Below are 25660 nucleotides of genomic sequence, written 5' to 3' on the forward strand. Positions count from 1 at the left end.
CCAGACCTTTTTTTTTTCTTTTTTTAATCAATTCACATTTTTTTTTTTATTACATCCCCTTTTCAGCCCAATATTTATTCCCTCTAATAGTAGATGGTTTTCTGTGCCCGTCTATCATGTAATACACAGCAATTACTAGAATAATGAGTTTCAAAAATATTTATTAAAATTCATTAAAAAATTTATATTTACAAAAAGTGCATGGACAATTTCCCCCCCCAATTCTAGTACAAAATATATACACTAAACCCTCTCACACCGACCCATTCAGAACTTCAGGGAAGAACTAAATCTGCTGGGTCCTTGTATCAGTGCAAAATGTAACTTCTCCCCAAACCGACGTGTCCAACAGTTACACAGAGACGTTACATTGTGTTTGGATTCTTATATTTGATGTTACACTATTGTTACAGTAATATCTCGTGGACAGATCATTCATTATTCTTGGATTTGTGGATTTAGTGATTCTTTCACAATTAGGAACTGGGACTCCCGGTGGCATCTCTTCAGCTTCGCACGACGGTTTTGAAACCAAATCTGTAAAATAATGACAAAAAGTGAAAATCTATTAGTATCAGATGAAATGCAGTTGTTTGCTAGAACCAGGTCATACACAAAGTCAAATAAGAACTTTCCAAAAGTTTAATTGCCATTTGACACATTATTTAGGAAGAAAGTATGAGCAGACTTTTAAGAAGTTGGCGACATCTTAACTAATCCATAACATCAGATGGAGAAATGAGGATTGGGCATATTAGTTATCAGCATGCCCGATCCTTTGTTCATCCTCTTGATCGTGCATTGATAGGGAGCTCGGGATTTTAATTATCAGGGGAACAAAAATTCAGAACTTTTATGTATTCATGTTAATTATCAATTTTATGGGTTTTTTATTTTTAGAAATAGGATGTAATACTACAAATACAGGTAAAAAAAAGTCCTCAATTTTAGAATCTGATGGTTTGAGGAAATGGTAAAATATATTTTATTTATAGATTTGAGATTCTTTCCAGTGAGGGGGTTAAATGAATAATGAATTAAGAATATTAATCCAACATTTGGAGAGATCACAATGACAGGCGGCGACATCTTACCTGGATTCTGTCTTCATCCAAAGACAACTTGATAGCGAGCTCCTCCCTGACGTCTATCCCCGGGTACGAATTCACGTGGAAAACATTCTCCAAAACTTCTATCTAAAAACAAAATCAAATTGTGCGTTTAGATTGATAACAAAATATAAATTATATTTTGACAGATCGATAATACAAAACAGAAAGGTAAATAAATGGATGAAAGAAAAAGAGAGAGAAAGAAAGAAAGAAAGAAAGAAAGAAAGAAAGAAAGAAAGAAAGAAAGAAAGAAAGAAAGAAAGAAAGAAAGAAAGAAAGAAAGAAATGGAGCAGCAAAATAACAAGTTATTGGTGGGTACAAGGCCTCCACAAAAATTATCCAGTTGTCCAATATATACTAAAAATGAAAGCAGACAGCACTCCAAAATACTATGCAAAATGTGATCTTATTTGTCAGCCCATCTGGCGCTTGATGTGTCGGTTATGATGAACCTTTATCATGCCTTGATACAAGTTCAATGTAACCAAAATGTTGCCACGCCCGATAGGCTCATAAATAAGTCCACATTTTGCATAGCATTTTGGAGTGCTGTCTGCTTTCATTTTTAGTAGATGGATGGATGTATAGATGGATAGAAAGATAGGTAGATGGATGGATGAATAGATGGATGGATAGATGAATAGATGGATGAATAGATATATGGATGGATGAAGAGATGGATGGATAAATAAATGGATGGATCAATGGATGGATAAATGGATGTATAGATTGATACATGTATGGATGGATAGATGAATGGATGGATAGATTGATACATGTATGGATGGATAGATGAATGGATGGATAGATGTATGGATCGATGGATGGATAGATAGTTGGATGGATACATGGATAGATGGATGTATATATTGATTGATAGATGCATGGATAGATGGATATACTGTATAGATTGATAGATGGGTAGATAGATGGATGTATAATGAATAAATGGATGTATAGATTGATACATGTATGAATGGATGGATGGATGATAAATGAATGGATAGATAGATAGATAGATGTATGGATCGATGGATGGATGGATGGATAGTTGGATGGATAGATTGATACATAGATGGATGGATAGATGGATGGATGAATAGATGAATGGATGGATAGATATATGAATAAATGGATGGGTAAATTGATAAATGGATGGATAGATAAATGGATGTATAGATGAATAGATGGATGGATAGATATATGGATGGATGAAGAGATGGATGGATAAATCAATGGATGGATCAATGGATGGATAAATGGATGTATAGATTGATACATGTATGGATGGATAGATGGATAGATGAATGGATGGATAGATGTATGGATCGATGGATGGATAGATAGTTGGATGGATACATGGATAGATGGATGTATATATTGATTGATAGATGCATGGACAGATGGATAACCTGTATAGATTGATAGATGGATAGATAGATGGATGTATAATGAATAAATGGATGTATAGATTGATACATGTATGAATGGATGGATGGTTGATAGATGAATGGATAGATAGATAGATAGATAGATAGATGTATGGATCAATGGATGGATGGATAGTTGTATGGATAGATTGATACATGGATGGATGGATAGATGGATAGATGGATGGATGGATGGATAGATGTATGGATCGATGGATGAATAGATGGTTGGATGGATAGATGGATACATGGATAGATGGATGTATATATTGATTGATAGATGGATGGACAGATGGATATACTGTATAGATTGATAGATGGATAGATAGATGGATGTATAATGAATAGATGGATGAATATGGATAGATTGATGGATGGATAGATGGATGAATGGATGTATAGATGTATGGATTGATGGATGGATAGAGGAATGAATGGATGTATATATGGATGGATGTATAGATGGATGTAAAGATGGATAGATGAATGGATGTATAGATTGATAGATGGATGTATAATGAATAGCTGGATCGATGGATGGATGGATTGATGGATGGATGTATAGATGGATAGACAGATAGAAGGATGGATGTATAGATTGAAACATGGATGTATATATGGATGTACAGATGAATAGATGGATGAATAGATGGATGGATAGATGGATGAAGAGATGGATGGATATATGAATGGATTGATGGATGGATAAATGGATGTATAGATTGATTGATTGATAGATGGATGGATAGACGGATGTATAGATCGATGGATAAATAGATTAGATGGATGGATAGATACTTGGCTTCTAGTGAATGCCGTTCTGGGCCTCCTTCCCCGATACCAGCTTAGTTCTCTCTTGTACGTCACGCGGTCCCTTGTTGGGCAGCAGGTTTCACAGTTGACGTCCTCGTCCTTTTCTGTATTTTGTGCGGGGTGCGCTTGTAGAGGTATTTCATAGCTGATGATCGGCAGTCTCCAGCAGTGTGACCCGACCTCTAAAATAAAGCAAACATTTCACTAATTGATGTAGATTTGATACGGGAACGTTCTAAATGATTATTCTCTTCCATTCACTCCTTTTCCCTTACGTGTGCAAGTGTTTATATCACAACTGATCCCACACCTGATAACAATGACATCTAAACATTGCAGTGGTCAGATGGAGCTGAGGTGACATCGCCATACCGGCGCCATAGGATATATATATACACTAGTAGTGATGGGTGCACCTACCTCTCCTGCAGTACGTATCCATCCAGGGCCTATAGTGTCTTATGGAGGATGAGGTTAAGTCCCTTTTCTTGTCCAATCCCAGGATGCTTTCGATGGAAAACGAGCAGCTTGTGGGTTTGTTGTCTGCCGGACAGGAGCCTTTCTGGAGCTCGGCCGCCATCCTTGGGCTTCTCTCATACACATACACAGTTGTCACAATTTTGGTCTTCATATGGCTCCAACAACCCCAGAATGTCAGTGGAGGAGTCCGCGGCCCTCCTTATAGCCCTGTTAACAAGGGGGGCCGGATTTACAACCTAATTAATTAAAATCTTTCATTAGAAAGTCTTAGCATCTCAATGAAGACTCTCCCACCAAGAGGCAAGAGGAGTTAATTGTTTATTTGTTTGGCAAGTAATTAGCAGCTAATGGGGACACTTGGGGGGGGTCACCTGGAGGGACCGCGTTATCTCTCCTGGCCAGAAGATCTCCACTTTCTCTGCTTGATGCACGCACTTTTAACTCCTCTTTTATTTGAAATCATCAATGTATAAAATTCTAATTTTTTTTCCGAAATTTTCAATTTCACGGATACCACTCGTCTCCAGCAAGACGCATTGTGGAGAAGCGCTCAAGTAATAAGTAATCTTATTTAGGGGGAATAAAATAAATAAAAGAAAGCTCTTAATGCTATTAGACTAATCCCGCTGAAAATGCAGCATTTATTTCATATGATTATTTAGTGGTTAATGTGGTCTGTAGGGGAACAATAGCCCCCGGCACAGGGCGCAGGACCGCACGCTGGCAACGCTGTTCCAATCAGTGTCATTGTTTTTTAAGGACTCAGATTAACAAAGTGGGGCGTTGGCACCCTGTATGCTAAATAATAATACGCTTGTTTATTTACTAATTACTACTTTTAATTTAGGTGGATTGGATTCGGGATGTTAACCAATTAGGCCGAATTCACACTTCCAGTATCATCCGTTAGAACAAATCTGTTGGCACAAAAGTTACGCAAACACAACCTTTTTGTCTGTTTTGAAAATATTCACTTTTGCAGCATCCGTTTTTTTAACATTGGAGTCTATGGAAAACGGATCCGTAAACTGATCGCTATTTAGCTTCCATTTGAAACTGATCCAGTAAGAAAAAAAACAGATTTGTTACAAATGCAAGAAAAACGGAGGCTAAATAGCGATCAGTTACCAAATCAGCTTCTCGTGTTAAAAAGTAAAAACGGATCCTGCAAAAATATTTTTTTTCAAAACGGACAAAGAAGTTGTGTCTGCAGAACCTTTTTTTGCTAACAGATCCGTTCTAACAGATGATTACAGGGCATGGGAGCAGAGCCTAAAGGGGGCTTTACACACTGCGACATCGCTAGCAATAGCACCCGCCGCCGTCATGCGTGCGTCACGGGCAAATCGCTGCCCGTGGTGCACAATATCGCTAGTACGCGTCACATGCACATACCTTCCTAGCTACATCGCTGTGGCCACCGAACAAACTCTTTTTTAAGGTGGCGGTTTGTGCAGTATCACAGCAATGTCACACAGCGGGCCACCAATAGAAGCGGAGGGGCGGAGAGCAGCCGCATGAATGACACTCCCACCTTGTTGCCGGAGGGCGCAGGTAAGTTGTTGTTCGTCGTTCCCGAGGTGTCACACGTAGCGATGTGTGCTGCCGCAGGAACGACCAACAACCTGCGTCCAGCAATGATATTTGGGAAATGAATGACGTGTCAACGATCAACAATTTTTGGCTTTTTTCGAATCGTTAGCGGTCGCTCGTAGCTGTCACACGCAACAACGTTGGTAACGAGGCCGGATGTGCGTCACGAATTCCGTGACCCCAGCGACATCTTGTTAGCGATGTTGTTGCGTGTAGCGGGCCCTTAGTCTATATAGAGTGTGATTATTAGTTGTACGCGTGCTTTTTTAGGATATATTTATAGTTCACAGTATTTATTTTATATCTGTTTGTAATTACTATTGCAGAATAGTGAAATATCAGAATTTTTAAGGGGAAACCTAATCATACAAAGACGTTTTAAAAGAAATTTGTTTATTTTATTACTTACTAGCGGTAATACCCAGCATTGCCCTGGATAGTAACTGTCTCTATGTCTGTCTCTGTCTGTCTCTCTATCCATCTCTCTGTTTCTCTTTCTCTCTCTGTTTCTTTGTCTCTGTCTGTCTCTCTCTCTGCCTGTCTCTGTCTCTGCCTGTCTCTGTCTCTGCCTGTCTCTGTCTGTCTGTCTCTCTCTGCCTGTCTCTGCCAGTCTCTGTCTGTCTCTCTCTCTGTCTCTGCCTCTCTCTGTCTGTCTCTGCCTGTCTCTGTCTGTCTCGCTCTCTGTCTGTCTCTCTCTCTGCCTGTCTCTGCCTGTCTCTGTCTGTCTCTCTCTCTGCCTGTCTCTGCCTGTCTCTCTCGCTCTCTGTCTGTCTCTCTCTCTGCCTGTCTCTGCCTGTCTCTGTCTGTCTCGCTCTCTGTCTGTCTCTCTCTCTGCCTGTCTCTGCCAGTCTCTGTCTGTTTCTCTCTCTGTCTCTGCCTCTCTCTGTCTGTCTCTGCCTGTCTCTGTCTGTCTCGCTCTCTGTCTGTCTCTCTCTCTGCCTGTCTCTGCCTGTCTCTGCCTGTCTCTGCCTGTCTCTGTCTGTCTCTCTCTCTCTGCCTGTCTCTGTCTGTCTGTCTCTCTCTGTCTCTCTCTGCCAGTCTTTGTCTGTATCTCTCTGTCTCTCTCTGCCTGTCTCTGCCAGTCTCTGTCTGTCTCTCTCTCTGTCTCTGTCTGTCTCTGCCTGTCTCTGTCTGTCTCTCTATCCATCTCTCTGTTTCTCTTTCTCTCTCTGTTTCTTTGTCTCTGTCTGTCTCTCTCTGCCTGTCTCTGTCTCTGCCTGTCTCTGTCTGTCTATGTCTGTCTCTCTCTGCCTGTCTCTGTCTGTCTATGTCTGTCTATGTCTGTCTCTCTCTCTGCCTGTCTCTGCCTGTCTCTGTCTGTCTCTCTCTCTCTCTGCCTGTCTCTGCCTGTCTCTGTCTGTCTCTCTCTCTCTCTGCCTGTCTCTGCCAGTCTCTGTCTGTCTCTCTCTCTGTCTCTGTCTGTCTGTCTCTGCCTGTCTCTGTCTGTCTCTCTGTCTGTCTCTCTCTCTGCCTGTCTCTGTCTGTCTGTCTCTGTCTCTCTCTCTGCCTGTCTCTGCCAGTCTCTGTCTGTATCTCTCTCTCTGCCTGTCTCTGCCTGTCTCTGTCTCTCTCTGTCTGTCTCTGCCTGTCTCTGCCTGTCTCTGTCTGTCTCTGTCTGTCTCTGTCTCTCTCTCTGCCTGTCTCTGTCTGTCTCTGTCTGTCTCTGTCTGTCTCTGTCTGTCTCTGTCTGTCTCTGCCTGTCTCTGTCTGTCTCTGCCTGTCTCTGTCTCTCTCTCTCTCTGTCTCTGCCTGTCTCTCTGTATTTCTTTCTCTCTCTGTTTCTTTGCCTCTCCCTCCGTCTGTCTTTCTCTTTCTCTGTTTCTCTCTTTCTGTCTCTGTCTGTGTCTCTACCGATATCATATCACCTCACACATAAGCTTCTTATACTAAGAATGTCCTTCGTTGAATATAGCAACCAATCACAGCTCCTAGTAATGACCTGTAGCTCCCAGCTCCATTGACCTTAATGTAACTAGTTGTTGGGCTAATAACTGTAAAGTGTGGGGCTAAATTTTCCCCTCAAAACATAGTCTATGACGTTCCCTGGGTCACATGAGGCGTCTGTGCAAAACTTTGTGATTGTAAATGTGACGGTGCGGATTCCTTTACCGGACATACATACACACACACACACACACACATACATACACACACATACACACACATATACATACATACACACATACATACACACAAATACACACACACAGTGCCTACAAGTAGTATTCAACCCCCTGCAGATTTAGCAGGTTTACACATTCGGAATTAACTTGGCATTGTGACATTTGGACTGTAGATCAGCCTGGAAGTGTGAAATGCAGCAAAAAAGAATGTTATTTCTTTTTTTATTTTTTTTTAAATTGTGAAAAGTTTATTCAGAGGGTCATTTATTATTCAACCCCTCAAACCACAAGAATTCTGTTTGGTTCCCCTAAAGTATTAAGAAGTATTTCAGGCACAAAGAACAATGAGCTTCACATGTTTGGATTAATTATCTTTTTTTTCCAGCTTTTTCTGACTAATTAAGACCCTCCCCAAACTTGTGAACAGCACTCATACTTGGTCAACATGGGAAAGACAAAGGAGCATTCCAAGGCCATCAGAGACAAGATCGTGGAGGGTCACAAGGCTGGCAAGGGGTACAAAACCCTTTCCAAGGAGTTGGGCCTACCTGTCTCCACTGTGGGAGCATCATCCGGAAGTGGAAGGCTTATGGAACTACTGTTAGCCTTACACGGCCTGGACAGCCTTTGAAAGTTTCCACCCGTGCCGAGGCCAGGCTTGTCCGAAGAGTCAAGGCTAACCCAAGGACAACAAGGAAGGAGCTCCGGGAAGATCTGATGGCAGTGGGGACATTGGTTTCAGTCAATACCATAAGTAACGTACTCCACCGCAATGGTCTCCGTTCCAGACGAGCCCGTAAGGTACCTTTACTTTCAAAGCGTCATGTCAAGGCTCGTCTACAGTTTGCTCATGATCACTTGGAGGACTCTGAGACAGACTGGTTCAAGGTTCTCTGGTCTGATGAGACCAAGATCGAGATCTTTGGTGCCAACCACACACGTGACGTTTGGAGACTGGATGGCACTGCATACGACCCCAAGAATACCATCCCTACAGTCAAGCATGGTGGTGGCAGCATCATGCTGTGGGGCTGTTTCTCAGCCAAGGGGCTTGGCCATCTGGTCCGCATCCATGGGAAGATGGATAGCACGGCCTACCTGGAGATTTTGGCCAAGAACCTGCGCTCCTGCATCAAGGATCTTAAGATGGGTCATCATTTCATCTTCCAACAAGACAATGACCCAAAGCACACAGCCAAGAAAACCAAGGCCTGGTTCAAGAGGGAAAACATCAAGGTGTTGCAGTGGCCTAGTCAGTCTCCTGACCTTAACCCAATTGAAAACTTGTGGAAGGAGCTCAAGATTAAAGTCCACATGAGACACCCAAAGAACCTAGATAACTTGGAGAAGATCTGCATGGAGGAGTGGGCCAAGATACCTCCAGAGACCTGTGCCGGCCTGATCAGGTCTTATAAAAGACGATTATTAGCTGTAATTGCAAACAAGGGTTATTCCACAAAATATTAAACCTAGGGGTTGAATAATAATTGACCCACACTTTTATGTTGAAAATTTATTAAAATTTAACTGAGCAACAGAACTTGTTGGTTTGTAAGATTTATGCATCTGTTAATAAATCCTGCTCTTGTTTGAAGTTTGCAGGCTCTAACTTATTTGCATCTTATCAAACCTGCTAAATCTGCAGGGGGTTGAAGACTACTTGTAGGCACTGTACCTACACACACACGCACACATATGTGGAGCCCCGCTGACGCTGTGTCGGTGCATTACCTTCAGGGACTCCACGCAGCTGGATCTGGTCACAGGTAGGAGATCTTCTATTTGTCGTGACGCCACTCTCAGAATTGCGGTCAGTGGGGACCGCCACTGCAGATTAAGGGATGCCTGGGGCTGATGGTGGGTGCAGTCGGTTGTAATAGCCTCCTGAGAGTGAGGCAAGCCCCAGGGCCCTGTGTAGGTGTGTAGAACCACAAGGCGCAGAATAACTCCACACAAGCAAAATGTCTTTCAGGGGTTTTACTCACGGAAGGTGGCAGAGTGAGTAACCCGGGCGTAGCTGGGATGAACCAGGCTGGAACCAGGTGTCCTTCAGGCTGACTGATGAGGGTGACTACCGACTCGCCTTCCTTAGCCCTTCTGTGGTTTGTGGTAACCCCGACTTTTAGTCCCTATGGGGGTCACCCAGGGAAGTTGCTGAAGCCTCTCTCCCCTTCGTTTGTTTGCCGTGTGCTTGTCGCCTGGGCCAGATCACTCCAGCTGCTTGCCTCCTGTGAACTATGGGCCCTAACTGTGGCTACGTGGCTGCGGCTTTTGTGGTGTTGTGGCGTGGGCTTTGAGGGCCCCACACCGGCAGGTTTAGCAAGGAAAGGTGGATCTATCCCCGCTCCGGGATCTGCCGCCCGTTTGGGCCTGGTAACTCCCTAGCAGTCTCCTTACTTCCCACTCCGTTGCTCTCTCTTTAGCTGAAGATGGATTTCGGGTAGCACTACTAGGTGACCGTTCTCCCCCGTCGGTAGCCACTGCGCGGACGCTGTCAGACTGCAACAGCTCCAGGGGTCTGCTCCTGACGTCTGCTCCTGACGTCTGCTGAGCTCCCCCTCAACTGCACACTGAACTGGCTCACTGCTCCTCCTCTCCTGTTCTTGCCTACGCCACCTAGCAACCAGGCTCTCTTACCACACCCCTTGAGTGGAGATGGAGGCTTTACCCCCTCCACTATTCCAGTGGAGGTGAAGGCTTTGCCCCCTCCTGGGATCCCCAGGGGTCCTCCCAAAGGTACATGTGTGAGACCTGATCACTATGCGCCTGTGTAGTCACACCTCGGTCAGCCTTCTGGATTACCTGTATTGTACTGTCCCCAGGATGGGTGCAGTACTCAGTGGTGCCTGACCAGGTCAGGGGCGCCACACATACATACACACATACATACACTTACATGCACATACACATCCATATATACAAACATGCATACACATACACACATATACAAACATACCCACATACATACACACATACATACACACATACATGCACACACATACACACATACAGACACACTCGCACACATACATACACACACCCATACACACATACATGCACATTCACACCCATATATACACATATACACACACATACATACACACACACATACATACACACACATACACATATACATACACATATATACACACACACACACACGCACACACACACGAACGCACACATACACACACACACACACGCACACACACACGAACGCACACATACATACACACACACACACACACATACACACACACACACGCACACACACACGAACGCACACATACATACATACACACACATACTGTACACACATGCACACAGCTTTATATATTAGATTTCATTTTTATACACGAATGTATTGATTCTGGTCACATTGTTGACATGTTTGAAAATAGTTCCTTCAACTTTTTGAGCCTCTTTAGTGTCATAAACTTTCACATAATTAGATGTATTTTGGAATACTTCTAGTAACTAAAATAAAAAATATTTGAAAAATGGGTAGTGTAAAAAAAAAAAAGTTTCGATTGGCACGGACCTCTAAATCTTTTGTCGGGCTATGATAACAGATGAACATGCCGGTGATTTATGCCATGATAGAGGTTAATCATGATTAAGGCCCTGTACACACAACATCATCTACCCAAAGAGAGGTGGACAGATCTGAAGGAGCACAATGCCTGTGTGTGCTATAGGGAGAATTTTAATTAACCCAAAAATATGTATGACTTTATATATACTGATCAATTTCTTTCTATATTTCAAATGGAAAAAAAATCATAAAACTATTGTGCAAACTTATTACATTTTAACTATTTATTAACCAAAAGCCACAAACTGTAACATATATGTTTACAAAAAGCAGACAGTTGCACTCTGTAGTGCTAAGATATGTGGAATGGCTGGCCTTGCCGCTGGCTGTTGGACTCATATAAATCTGGCCATTTTTGTTGCTATGTATCAATTTTTATATGTTTCTCATAGCAGTGATGCAGGTCTATATTCCTATATTCACAGTTCCACATATCTTATCACCACAGAGTGCAACCTTTTGTTACTATGTGTCATGTTCAGTTTGCACCTGTTCACATTAGAAAAATAGGAGGTGCCATCAGTCTTTTTCTTATATTATAAATGTTTGGAATGGAATATTCTTATAAATCTATCACATATTTTCAGATCAGATCTGTACAATTCATTTGCATTTGGTTTAATAAATTATAAAATGTGAAAGTTGTAACTTGTAATTATTTCTGACTAGAAGTTGTATAGTGTTTGGCTGCAGAGCTGCGCTCATCCCCAGGGATCAGCAAGGAGAGTTTTTGTTTTCATTGTTGCTCCTGAGTGGAATTAGTTAAAAAAAAAAACCTACATAAACCCCATAGAATTAGTAATAAGAGGATTGTTCCAAATCAATTAGTATTTCACCGAGTCCAATTACCGGCCGCTGCTTCTACCTGAATCTCTCATCAAATCCCCAGTTATTGCCAGGTGTGTGCTCATCGTATACGCAGGTATATATATATATATATATATATATATATATATATATATATATATATATATATATATATATATATATATTTCATAATAGAATATTTGTCTCTAAAGTTTCTTTATTAGAATAAAATGAGGTGTTAATTTACGGATTTATTAAGTGTGAATGATACTGACAGGTGAAATCTTGACGGTCACATTATCCATTTTTCTTTGTATTTTTTTTCTCTTTTATATTATGTGCTGAAAGTAAAGTTGGTTTTATAAGAAATAATCTTTCTTTAGATAACTGCAAAAAATAAAATCAAACCAGACATAACCATCGATTAATTTAGCAAAACAATGTTCTTTGTCAAAAAGTTATCCTTAAACTTTTTTTTCCTTTTTAATAGATTCCACCTGGTACTGAATGGTTAAGGTCCATTTCTATCCTGCAGTGATCTAACAGGTGGTTGTAATCAGAGCTGTATCCACTCCTTCTACTGTAAATACCCTCTCCTCACTCCTCCCTATGACGGCTATAGCTCATACCTATGCTGTCCACTTGGAAGGAACTAGTCTCTAGAGAAAGCTGCCGGAGTTTTATTTGTTGTGTCTTTCTTGCTTGTCTTTCCTTCCTTGTGTTGTCTTATGCTCGGGTGCTCCGTACTCAATACGAGCAGGACACTCAGACCAGCTCAACTCAAGTATCGAGTATAATGGAAGTCAATGGTAAACGCAAACAGTTTTCCATAAGATCTTCCTGAACTGCTCGTTTCGAGTACTGAGCATGGTAGTGCCCACCCATCACTAGTTACAAGTACCGAGCACCCGAGCATGTAAGTGCTTGCTCATCATTAGTTACCAGTACTGAGCACCTGAGCATGGTAGTGTCCGCTCATCACTAGTTACCAGTACTGAGCACCCGAGCATGGTAGTGCCCGCTCATCACTAGTTACCAGTACAGAGCACCCGAGCATGGTAGTGCCCGCTCATCACTAGTTACCAGTACTGAGCACCCGAGCATGGTAGTGCCCGCTCATCACTAGTTACGAGTACCGAGCACCTGAGCATGGTAGTGCCCGCTCATCAATAGTTACCAGTACTGAGCACCCGAGCATGGTAGTGCCCGCTCATCACTAGTTACCAGTACTGAGCACCCGAGCATGGTAGTGCCCGCTCATCACTAGTTACCAGTACTGAGCTCCTGAGCATGGTAGTGCCCACTCATCACTAGTTACCAGTACAGAGCACCTGAGCATGGTAGTGCTCGCTCATCACTAGTTACAAATACCGAGCACCCGAGCATGGTAGTGCCTGCTCATCACTAGTTACAAGTACTGAGCACCCGAGCATGGTAGTGCCCACTCATCACTAGTTACAAGTACCGAGCACCCGAGCATGGTAGTGCCTGCTCATCACTAGTTACAAGTACTGAACACCCGAGCATGGTAGTGCCCACTCATCACTAGTTACCAGTACTGAGCACCTGAGCATGGTAGTGCCCGCTCATCACTAGTAACCAGTACAGAGCACCTGAGCATGGTAGTGCCCGCTCATCACTAGTTACCAGTACTGAGCACCTGAGCATGGTAGTGCCCGCTCATCACTAGTTACCAGTACAGAGCACCTGAGCATGGTAGTGCCCGCTCATCACTAGTTACCAGTACTGAGCACCTGAGCATGGTAGTGCCCGCTCATCACTAGTTACCAGTACTGATCACACGAGCATGGTAGTGCCCGCTCATCACTAGTTACAAGTACTGAACACCCGAGCATGGTAGTGCCCGCTCATCACTAGTTACGAGTACTGAGCACCTGAGCATGGTAGTGCCCGCTCATCACTATTTACCAGTACTGAGCACCTGAGCATGGTAGTGCCCGCTCATCACTAGTTACCAGTACTGAGCATCTGAGCATGGTAGTGCCCGCTCATCACTAGTTACGAGTACTGAGCACCCGAGCATGGTAGTGCCCGCTCATCACTAGTTACCAGTACTGAGCACCCGAGCATGGTAGTGCCTGCTCATCACTAGTTACGACTTACAAGTACTGAGCACCCGAGCATGGTAGTGCCCGCTCATCACTAGTTACGAGTACAGAGCACCTGAGCATGGTAGTGCTCGCTCATCACTAGTTACCAGTACAGAGCACCCGAGCATGGTAGTGCTCGCTCATCACTAGTTACCAGTACTGAGCACCTGAGCATGGTAGTGCCCACTCATCACTAGTTACCAGTACTGAGCACCCGAGCATGGTAGTGCCCGCTCATCACTAGTTACCAGTACTGAGCACCCGAGCATGGTAGTGCCCGCTCATCACTAGTTACAAGTACTGAGCACCCGAGCATGATAGTGCCCGCTCATCACTAGTTACAAGTACTGAGCACCCGAGCATGGTAGTGCCCACTCATCACTAGTTACCAGTACTGAGCACCCGAGCATGGTAGTGCCCACTCATCACTAGTTACCAGTACTGAGCACCCGAGCATGGTAGTGCCCACTCATCACTAGTTACCAGTACTGAGCACCCGAGCATGGTAGTGCCCGCTCATCACTAGTTACCAGTACTGAGCACCCGAGCATGGTAGTGCCCGCTCATCACTAGTTACCAGTACTGAGCACCCGAGCATGGTAGTGCCCGCTCATCACTAGTTACAAGTACTGAGCACCCGAGCATGATAGTGCCCGCTCATCACTAGTTACCAGTACTGAGCACCCGAGCATGGTAGTGCCCACTCATCACTAGTTACCAGTACTGAGCACCCGAGCATGGTAGTGTCCGCTCATCACTAGTTACCAGTACTGAGCACCCGAGTATGGTAGTGCCCGCTCATCACTAGTTACCAGTACTGAGCACTCGAGCATGGTAGTGCCCGCTCATCACTAGTTACGAGTACCAAGAACCCGAGCATGGTAGTGCTCACTCATCACTAGTTACAAGTACTGAACACCCGAGCATGGTAGTGCCCACTCATCACTAGTTACGAGTACTGAGCACCTGAGCATGGTAGTGCCCGCTCATCACTATTTACCAGTACTGAGCACCTGAGCATGGTAGTGCCCGCTCATCACTAGTTACGAGTACAGAGCACCTGAGCATGGTAGTGCCTGCTCATCACTAGTTACGAGTACTGAGCACCTGAGAATGGTAGTGCCCGCTCATCACTAGTTACAAGTACTGAGCACCCGAGCATGGTAGTGCCCGCTCATCACTAGTTACCAGTACTGAGCATGGTAGTGCCCGCTCATGACTAGTTACGAGTACTGAGCACCTGAGCATGGTAGTGCCTGCTCATCACTAGTTACGAGTACTGAGCACCTGAGCATGGTAGTGCCCGCTCATCACTAGTTACGAGTACAGAGCACCTGAGCATGGTAGTGCTCGCTCATCACTAGTTACCAGTACTGAGCACCTGAGCATGGTAGTGCCTGCTCATCACTAGTTACCACTACTGAGCACCTGAGCATGGTAGTGCCCGCTCATCACTAGTTACCAGTACTGAGCACCCGAGCATGGTAGTGCCCGCTCATCACTAGTTACGAGTACTGAGCACCTGAGCATGGTAGTGCCTGCTCATCACTAGTTACGAGTACTGAGCACCCGAGCATGGTAGTGCCCCTCATCACTAGTTACCAGTACTGAGCACCCGAGTATGGTAGTGCCCACTCATCACTAGTTACGAGTACTGAGCACCTGAGCATGGTAGTGCCCACTCATCACTAGTTACGAGTACTGAGCACCCGAGCATGGTAGTGCCCGCTCATCACTAGTTACCAGTACTGAGCACCTGAGCATGGTATTGCCCGCTCATCACTAGTTACCAGTACTGAGCACCCGAGCATGGTAGTGCCCACTCATCACTAGTTACCAGTACTGAGCACCCGAGCATGGTAGTGCCCGTTCATCACTAATTGCTGTCTGTTGAGGCATTTGGCAGCCGACCTCCATCTAATGGCTTCTATAGTCTTATTATCTGCAGAATATGTTGGTGCTGTAAACTCAATCAGTGACGGATGGATATTAAAATCCAACAGACCCTACCTCATTTTCAGGGGTACCTGGCCTCACTGTGGACTCCTAGTACAGGGGTACCTTCGGGTGCCTCATCCTCACGTTCCATAGACTGGCTATTAATCAGTGCTTTGTTTTGTAACAGGTTCTTATCCCATGAGATCAGGTAACAATGCCTATGATAACAATGGCACGCTGGGTGGTCTGGAGCCTTATAGCAACTTACTATAGTTGAATGCTTGGACATCCAATCCATGTTGATGGTAGTGTTATTACGGCAATGCACAGTGGACCTGAGGAAGCGCATAAGTCACTTATGTCCATGACATCCCCCACTATGACCATGATAAACCCTGGGCTACGTCTTCTGACAGGTCCAGGCCCTTTTACACAGGCCAATAATTGACGATTGCCTTTATAAGAACGCTCGTTCCCCGGTATCGGCCTGTGTAACATACGATCAATCACTCGCTGAATGACCGCAGCGATCTATGGGAGAAGGGATCGTTTATGACAGCATGAAAATTGGGCCAGTAAACCGGCTGCTATTGGCCCCTGTATGGGCTTTAAAGGGTTATTCTTATATTTATAGGTAGATACCAGACACTAATGCGAAAACAAGCATTTTTGCAATTTACTGCTTATCAACATATGCAGATATTAACACATTTCTGTTAATTACAGCCTGTTGCCTAGGAGACCGACCACTGCTGCTATCTAGCTTGTAAGCAACTGGGATTAGGAGGTAACAGCCAGCAAAAAACAGTGCTTACAAGCTGAATAGCAAATAGTTTGTAAGCACTGTGCACGGGCTGGTGTCTAGCAGTGGAGGTCGGTTACCAAGGCAATGAGCTGTATATAAAAAAAGTTAAAATTTCAAAAATAGCTGAAATTTTTAATAAGCCATAAATTGCAAAATGCTTCTTAACCCTTTAAAGATGTGAAAGATGTGCATAACCCCCCCATTGCAATTGAGATGTAGCATCTCGCGACAGTATCCCACTCGCTGGTCCTCAGCATCCCCCTGACCTCTGTATAGTGCTGTCCGCAGTTTATCTGCAGATATTGGCCCTTGTCCTGCCTGGCTCCACCTCTGAGCGTCTGGTCAGTACGGGAATAAGGGGCAGTGGCGATTATATTGTGGATGAGCGCTCCTAGGAACGCTTCTTTCCCAATCATTGGCCATTGCAAAACACTCATTTATTGGGTGAAATTATTTTTAAGATTCTTTAAAATTAATATTCTCGGCAGCACGAGGACCATTGTTAACAGAACATATGCTGCCGAGAGCAATGACGGTCTATGTGCACAGAACAATATAAAAAAACTGACCTGCACATCCAACAGGTGTGAACAGGAGCTAGCTGAAAACACAGTATAAACACAACACATACAGCTGCACTCCAGAATGCTAACAATGAATAAGGGAACTCTGGTATTGCATTACTGCTATAGGAATACTGAAAGAAGCGATACTGTATTTTTCAGAGAAGAAAAAAATTTGGAATGAAAACGAAGGGTACGTGTTATAGTCTGACTGTAGCTTACCGAGGGGTAGTGGAGAATGGTGCCAGGAGGCAAGGGCAATGCTGTGAGCTGTGTGCTGCTGCGGCTGTGCGGCGGGCGGCGCTGCTCTGTGGGGTGGGCAGTGAGGCACGGGCCATCCTGAAGACATCAGCGGTGCGGACTTCAAATAATGGCACTCTCAGCTCAAGATTTCATCAGCGCACACACCGCCTCTGGCCCATTGATGTCCCAGCAGCGGATTTAAGGAAAATAGCGGCCGGAGGTGATGCGTGGCTTGTCGTTGAGCGCTGTCACTCAATCTGCGCATGCGCTGACTCCAAGCGCCATGTCTTTGAAGCCTGCACCACTGACCATTCCTGGATGTTTTGTTTGCCTCACAGCGCCGCCGAGCATCTGGGACACTCGCCGAACTGCCCTGCTCCATGATCGCCCCTGCTTCCTGTGATCCCTGCTCCACCACCGCTGCCGCACCGCTCTGCTCCACAACTGCCACTGCCTCCTGCGACCCCCGAACCACCACCGCTGCTGCACCGCTCTGCTCCACAACTGCCACTGCCTCCTGCGACCCCCGAACCACCACCGCTGCTGCACCGCTCTGCTCCACTCCCGCCCCTGCCTCCTGCGTCCCCCGATCCACCATCACTGCCGGCCGCACTGCTCTGCTCCACAACCGTCCCTGCCTCCTGCGACCCCCGAACCACCACCGCTGCTGCACCGCTCTGCTCCACTCACGCCCCTGCCTCCTGCGACCCCCGGCCCACCACCGCTGCCGCACCACCCTGCTGCACGACTGCCCCTGCTTCTTGAGACCCCCACTTCACCACCGCCGCACCGCCTTGCTCTATGACCGCCCCTGCCTCCTGTGACTCCCGCTCTACCACTGCCAACCCCCAGGTAAGACACGACCGAATTAGAAGACGGACCTCTTTTTTTTTTCTCTAAATTTAGAGGCGTCTTATAATCCGGTGGGTCTTATAAAACGATAAATACGGTACTTAGCTTATGTGTTGGTCAATTAATGTGAGTCCGATAACTAGCGACAACGTGAATCTCAATATACCGGGATCCTAACTCCCTAATAAGGGAACTCTGGAATTGCATTCAGCTAGCACCTGTTCACACCTGTTGGATGTGCCGGTCAGTCTTTTTGATACAGTAGATTTGTAGTGCATTTCTGTCTGACTGAGCACTCCACCCTATAACCAGGCTGTGTTCAGCCTCCTTTATAGCTGGATCCTCGCTGCCCACACGGTTTTTCACCCAGGTAGAGGCATTTAAGTTAGGGTCCCGATACTTGAGATTACCTTGTCGTGGTTGTCGGGCTCACAAGCATTGGCCAATACATAAGCTAAGTATCTCTTTTTGATATATTCCTATAGCAGTAATATAATGCCAGAGTTCTCTTATACATTGTCAGCATTCTAGAGTGCAGCTGTATGTGTTATGTGTGCACAGAGCGACCTATTACCAGGCGGTCAGCCGGACTAAGCCGCAAACATGGCGCTGATCAGCAGCCGTTAACAGTTGCCATAGTCCAGTGTGAACCCGCCCCAAGGAATGCTAGCTGAAGCCGTGCAGGCGTATCTGGAGGGGTCAGCTTTGTTATATACCTCCCCTCCCATACATGGGTCAAAATCCAAGCCAATAAGTCAGCAATATACCGAGATAACGAAGAACGAGTAATAAAGCGTCACTGGCCTGATCACATCGTGGGGAGGTTTAGGGGGAAGGGGGGGGGGGTGTCAAAAAGACCCCTCCCCCATCTCCAACAGCTGCAGACAAGACTGACAGACGCATTTAGGGGTTCTCCAGTCACTGGCCCCCGATACTGGCCCTGGCTCCACAGGTGCCGCCATTCTGGGCGTGTCCCTGGCAGCAGTGGGCGGCGCCTGTGTGTGAACGTTCCATCGCTCTGACACATTGTATCACTTCTCGTTGCTCCTCCCATTCTCTGGGCTCGGGCATCACGATAACTTCCTATGTCCCCGCCCCCATAGCAACGCACTGACTGGCGCCTCGATAAACCAATGAACGTACAGCACTGTTGAGAGACAGCTTCTGCTAGCCAATGAGCGTGTTCGGAGGCGGGACTTCCGCTGTGTGCTCCTGGCTGTGGATCAGCTGCTCCGGTTCTGTGTCCCGTTCTCTCGGTTCTTCCTCGCCATGCTCGGTACCGATAAACTTCCCATCGAGGAGACGCTGGAGGACAGTCCTCAGGTCAGGGCTCTGCCTGGAGAGGGCTTCTTACAATAATGGGGGAAAAATATTGAATTTGACGTCATCTTATGACGTTAGGTTCTGTCTGTATCAATATATGAGGATTTTGGGCATCAACTGCTGGAATTGTGATTTAGGGGCAGCTGTCTGCTGGATGTGCTCCAGAATGATGACTGACAGGTGAGGTAGTGATGGGGGGGGATGATTGACAGGTGAGGTAGTGATGGGGGATGATTGACAGGTGAGGTAGTGATGGGGGATGATTGACAGGTGAGGTAGTGATGTGGGGATGATTGACTGGTGAGGTAGTGATGTGGGGATGATTGACTGGTGAGGTAGTGATGGGGGATGATTGACAGGTGAGGTAGTGATGGGGGGGATGATTGACAGGTGAGGTAGTGATGGGGGGGATGATTGACAGGTGAGGTAGTGATGGGGGGGATGATTGACAGGTGAGGTAGTGATGGGTGGATGATTGACAGGTGAGGTTGTGATGGGGGGATGATTGATAGGTGAGGTTGTGATGGGGGGATGATTGACAGGTGAGGTAGTGATGGGGGGATGATTGACAGGTGAGGTTGTGATGCGGGGATGATTGACAGGTGAGGTAGTGATGGGGGGATTTCTTCGGATCTGTCTCCTCTCCCACCATCATGGGGAGATAAGGTATGCACACCAGTGACTATGTAAGGGGAATAAATGGAATAGCAGAAACTGCTGTGTGAATACTGACATGAAAAATTCAATAGCTATATGTAGAATGAAATGTGAAAAATGGAACCTGCATTACTGCCATGAACATATGAATAAAGAGGAATTTAGCTACTGAATTGATCAATGCAGAAGAGCCCCAACACTACGCCAAAGTATTTCTCTACGTTGGGGTCCCTAGCTTGTGTGTGTCCTCTCATGCAGTTAAAAAACTTACCGTGTATGGGAAGCTGAGACCCCGGCTATATATACGATGTGGATTGGCAATAGTGTTGGGGCTCTATTGCATTGATCAATTCAGTAGCTAAATTTCTCTTTATTCATATATTCATGGCAGTAATGCAGGTTCCATTTTTCACATTTCATTCTACATATAGCTATTGAATTTTTCATGTCAGTATTCACACAGCAGTTTCTGCTATTACATGTATTCCCCTTCCATAGTCACTGGTGTGCATACCTTATCTCCTATTAGTGATGTTTTTTAGGTTTTTGCACCCAGTTCAGACATAGAATGGAGTTCCAAACGTTATTTCTTATTTTTTTTTTTTTTTCCTCTCCCACCATCGTCCCAACAGGAGATCCTTGTATTCCCGTCATCTTTTATCACGTTTTGTTATGCCTCAGTTACTCCTCCTGGAAATGCACAATCAGATAACTGTGGGGTCTGACACTGGCAGGGCCACCCGGATAGTGTCAGCGGTGGAGAAACCCCCCAGTATAGCACCCACATATGTCCAGTGATGCTTCATCGCAGACATCTCCGAGGCCACCACCGTGCTCCGCCGCAGACGTCTCCCCGGCCCCCCGCTGGGCTCCGCCATGCTCCGCCGCATTCTAAGAAAAACAAATCTGAGTCCGATCACTGTAATAGGACCGCTCTTCTCCGATGAAGTAAATGCGGTTGTGTGACCCCAGCCTCGCTGTGTCTGATGCCTACAATTCTGAAGGCAGAGCTGTGACTCCTCATCATCGCTGCCTGGGCATTATGTCTCCTGCTTTAGAAGATCTCATAGTTCGAATACGCTGCTCAGACCTCTGACCCCGACAGTCACCGCAGCCCCTGACCCTGAGCAGCGCCTCGACTGCTGGACCCTCCATGTGTTCCTGGTAGTCACAGCAGGCTCCCCCGCAGTAATCTCAGCAGGCTCCCCCGCAGTAATCTCAGCAGGCTCCCCCGCAGTAATCTCAGCAGGCTCCCCCCGCAGTAATCTCAGCAGGCTCCCCCCGCAGTAATCTCAGCAGGCTCCCCCCGCAGTAATCTCAGCAGGCTCCCCCCGCAGTAATCTCAGCAGGCTCCCCCCGCAGTAATCTCAGCAGGCTCCCCCCACAGTAATCTCAGCAGGCTCCCCCCCCACAGTAATCTCAGCAGGCTCCCCCGCAGTACGCAGTAATCTCAGCAGGCTCCCCCGCAGTAATCTCAGCAGGCTCCCCCGCAGTAATCTCAGCAGGCTCCCCCGCAGTAATCTCAGCAGGCTCCCCCCGCAGTAATCTCAGCAGGCTCCCCCCACAGTAATCTCAGCAGGCTCCCCCCCCACAGTAATCTCAGCAGGCTCCCCCGCAGTACGCAGTAATCTCAGCAGGCTCCCCCGCAGTAATCTCAGCAGGCTCCCCCCACAGTAATCTCAGCAGGCTCTCCCGCAGTAATCTCAGCAGGCTCCCCCGCAGTGATCTCAGCAGGCTCCCCCGCAGTAATCTCAGCAGGCTCCCCCGCAGTAATCTCAGCAGGCTCCCCCGCAGTAATCTCAGCAGGCTCCCCCGCAGTGATCTCAGCAGGCTCCCCCGCAGTGATCTCAGCAGGCTCCCCCGCAGTAATCTCAGCAGGCTCCCCCACAGTAATCGCAGCAGGCTCCCCCACAGTAATCTCAGCAGGCTCCCCCGCAGTAATCTCAGGAGGCTCCCCCGCAGTAATCTCAGGAGGCTCCCCCGCAGTAATCTCAGGAGGCTCCCCCGCAGTAATCTCAGCAGGCTCCCCCGCAGTAATCTCAGGAGGCTCCCCCGCAGTAATCTCAGGAGGCTCCCCCGCAGTAATCTCAGGAGGCTCCCCCGCAGTAATCTCAGCAGGCTCCCCCGCAGTAATCTCAGCAGGCTCCCCCGCAGTAATCTCAGCAGGCTCCCCCACACAGTGATCTCAGCAGACTCCCCCACAGTGATCTCAGCAGGCTCCCCCGCAGTAATCGCAGCAGGCTCCCCCGCAGTAATCTCAGCAGGCTCCCCCCCCACAGTAATCTCAGCAGGCTCCCCCACACAGTGATCTCAACAGACTCCCCCGCAGTAATCGCAGCAGGCTCCCCCGCAGTAATCGCAGCAGGCTCCCCCGCAGTAATCGCAGCAGGCTCCCCCGCAGTAATCGCAGCAGGCTCCCCCGCAGTAATCGCAGCAGGCTCCCCCACAGTAATCTCAGCAGGCTCCCCCCCCACAGTAATCGCAGCAGACTCCCCCGCAGTAATCTCAGGAGGCTCCCCCGCAGTAATCGCAGCAGGCTCCCCCGCAGTAATCTCAGCAGGCTCCCCCGCAGTAATCTCAGCAGGCTCCCCCGCAGTAATCTCAGCAGGCTCCCCCGCAGTAATCTCAGCAGGCTCCCCCGCAGTAATCTCAGCAGGCTCCCCCACAGTAATCGCAGCAGGCTCCCCCACAGTAATCTCAGCAGGCTCCCCCGCAGTAATCTCAGCAGGCTCCCCCGCAGTAATCTCAGGAGGCTCCCCCGCAGTAATCTCAGGAGGCTCCCCCGCAGTAATCGCAGCAGGCTCCCCCGCAGTAATCTCAGCAGGCTCCCCCGCAGTAATCTCAGCAGGCTCCCCCGCAGTAATCGCAGCAGGCTCCCCCGCAGTAATCTCAGCAGGCTCCCCCGCAGTAATCTCAGCAGGCTCCCCCGCAGTAATCTCAGCAGGCTCCCCCGCAGTAATCTCAGGAGGCTCCCCCGCAGTAATCTCAGGAGGCTCCCCCGCAGTAATCTCAGCAGGCTCCCCCGCAGTAATCTCAGCAGGCTCCCCCGCAGTAATCTCAGCAGGCTCCCCCGCAGTGATCTCAGCAGGCTCCCCCGCAGTGATCTCAGCAGGCTCCCCCGCAGTGATCTCAGCAGGCTCCCCCGCAGTGATCTCAGCAGGCTCCCCCCACAGTAATCTCAGCAGGCTCCCCCACAGTAATCTCAGCAGGCTCCCCCGCAGTAATCTCAGCAGGCTCCCCCGCAGTGATCTCAGCAGGCTCCCCCGCAGTAATCTCAGCAGGCTCCCCCGCAGTAGTCTCAGCAGACTCCCCCGCAGTAATCTCAGCCGCTCTTCCTGTACTTGTTGCTTTTTGCAGGGAGTCTGGGATCTTGATCAGTATCTCCTTTGCTGAGTAATAATTCCTCACCCGCTCACTCCGGACCACTTTTTACTTTCAGACCCGATCTCTCCTTGGAGTATTCGAGGAAGATGCCGCCGCTATCTCCAGTTACTGCAGCCAGCTGTACCACGCCATGCGCAGGATTTATGACGCCCAGGTACGGACCAGACAGAGGAATTCATATATATATATATATATATAATATATATATATATATATATATATATATATATATATATATATATAATCTTCTATTTTTTTTTGTGGTTTATATTTGTTTGACAGTTTTTGTTACTTGTTTTAATCGATCGTGGAATCTAAATGATTTCCTTTAGTTCAGAAAATCAAATTAATTTTGAAAAGTTTGATTTAAAATAAATAAATAAATAAACAAATACTGGACAGGCGGGGGGGTTCACCAAAAGGATCATAGTGGGGAACCGTTTTGGAACGTTTTATTTATCGCACTAGATCTCGTTTTCTCTACATTACTGTTACTGCCTTAAAATCTTATTTTCACACTGACTTGTAAGACAAAAAATAAAAAAATGTGTTTTTAATATACATAAGCTTATAACATATAACCACAAATCAGAGACCTAAACTTGTGAATTGGCCGCATCGGTGATAAGTTGCTTAATGTCGCTTCTGTGGTTTTGCTGAAGACGAGGTTCCGGATTCCACTTCCCTTCTGACAAGACGCGTGTTGTGTGAGCCGCGCTCTTCAGAAGTATCTAGGAATTAATGATGTTTATCAATTATGTACAAAGATATTACAGCGGTTATCATCTTGGCTGTGTCTATACAATGTGGACGCCGGGGCTTTTTTTTTTTTGTTTTTTGGTACTGCAATTTTTTGAAATGGCAACAAAGAATTATACTAGGAAGTGTTCTATATCACCAGCAAATATATTATTTATTATTATTATTATTAATAATAATATTTGTTGTTTTGTGTCACCAGAATGAACTTAGTGCCGCCACTCACCTGACATCAAAAATATTGAAAGAGTACGAGAAGCAGGTACGCGGACAGTTATCTGACTTTTGTTGCTTGTCCCAACAGCAAAATGTATCACTTACCCAGTGAATACTAACCGGGGTCCCAGAGTCCCCTGTGAGTGGAGTGCGGGTTTGCATTCGGCTGAGCCGCTGTCTCCATCAGTCCAATAGAGAAGAAAGAAGCAGTAACTTGCACGCACCTAAGACATTTTCACTGTGTGTCCGTAAAATCCAAATATAGCTTACCAAGAGGTGGAGAATTGGCACGGGGGGCTGTCTGTGCGGGCGACTCTCTGTGCGGCTGGTTGTCTGAGCAGGCCGCTGGCTGCCTCTGTGTGTGGATGGCGGTCAGCTGGCTGCCTCTCTGTGTGCGGGCGGTCGCTGGCTGCCCTCTGTGTGCGGGCGGGCGGTAGGCTGGCTGCCTCTGTGTGCGGGCGGGCGGTCGGCTGGCTGCCTCTGTGTGCGGGCGGGCAATCGGCTGGCTGCCTCTGTGTGCGGGCGGGAGGTCGGCTGGCTGCCTGTGTGTGCGGGCGGGTGGTCGGCTGGCTGTCTCACTGTGCGGGCGGGCGGCTGTCTGTGGAAGCTGCAGAGGATGTGTAGCGGGTGTCCTAGATGCTCTGGCTTCAATGATGGCGCCCAAAGTTCTCAGCTGAGACCTCCATCTGTGCATGCGCCGCTCCAGGCACCATTTCTTTGAAGCCCGGACTGCCAACAGAGCATTTGGGATACTCGCCGCAGCGACCTGCTCACACAGCCACCGCAGCTTCCGCTGCCAGCACAGACCCCACCAGCACCGCCCCTGCCTCCTGTGACTCCACTCCACCACCACTG

At 47.0% G+C, this 25660-nt stretch overlaps 2 protein-coding genes across 6 annotated transcripts in view; one reads left to right on the plus strand and one right to left on the minus strand.

Annotated features, from left to right (window-relative positions):
- Positions 1 to 144: 144 nt before the first annotated feature.
- On the minus strand, positions 145 to 19438 carry HESX1 (HESX homeobox 1). Of its 5 annotated transcripts, none has more exons than XM_075320658.1 (5): positions 19271 to 19438; positions 3777 to 4043; positions 3342 to 3538; positions 1095 to 1196; positions 145 to 537 (listed from the first exon to the last, which is right to left on the minus strand). In XM_075320658.1, exons 2-5 carry the CDS (start codon positions 3985 to 3987, stop codon positions 439 to 441), a joined length of 609 nt encoding a protein of 202 aa, XP_075176773.1. In that variant the 5' UTR covers positions 3988 to 4043; positions 19271 to 19438; the 3' UTR covers positions 145 to 438. The 5 variants fall into 5 exon arrangements, with proteins under 5 accessions (XP_075176773.1, XP_075176772.1, XP_075176770.1 ...); XM_075320657.1 differs by lacking the exon at positions 19271 to 19438 and adding an exon at positions 16272 to 17463; XM_075320655.1 differs by lacking the exon at positions 19271 to 19438 and adding an exon at positions 16272 to 17463 and having other exon boundaries at positions 3777 to 4072.
- A 230-nt stretch (positions 19439 to 19668) lies between these two features.
- The window catches only part of APPL1 (adaptor protein, phosphotyrosine interacting with PH domain and leucine zipper 1), a 42562-nt gene continuing 36570 nt past the window's right edge, over positions 19669 to 25660 (plus strand). Inside the window, exons 1-3 of the mRNA XM_075321043.1 lie at positions 19669 to 19789; positions 23886 to 23984; positions 24792 to 24851. Of these exons, the coding sequence (XP_075177158.1) occupies positions 19736 to 19789; positions 23886 to 23984; positions 24792 to 24851 (213 nt within the window). The 5' untranslated portion in view covers positions 19669 to 19735. The remainder of the gene's footprint in view (positions 19790 to 23885; positions 23985 to 24791; positions 24852 to 25660) is intronic.

Source organism: Anomaloglossus baeobatrachus, chromosome 8 (assembly GCF_048569485.1).
Source record: "Anomaloglossus baeobatrachus isolate aAnoBae1 chromosome 8, aAnoBae1.hap1, whole genome shotgun sequence".
NCBI lineage: Eukaryota > Metazoa > Chordata > Amphibia > Anura > Aromobatidae > Anomaloglossus > Anomaloglossus baeobatrachus.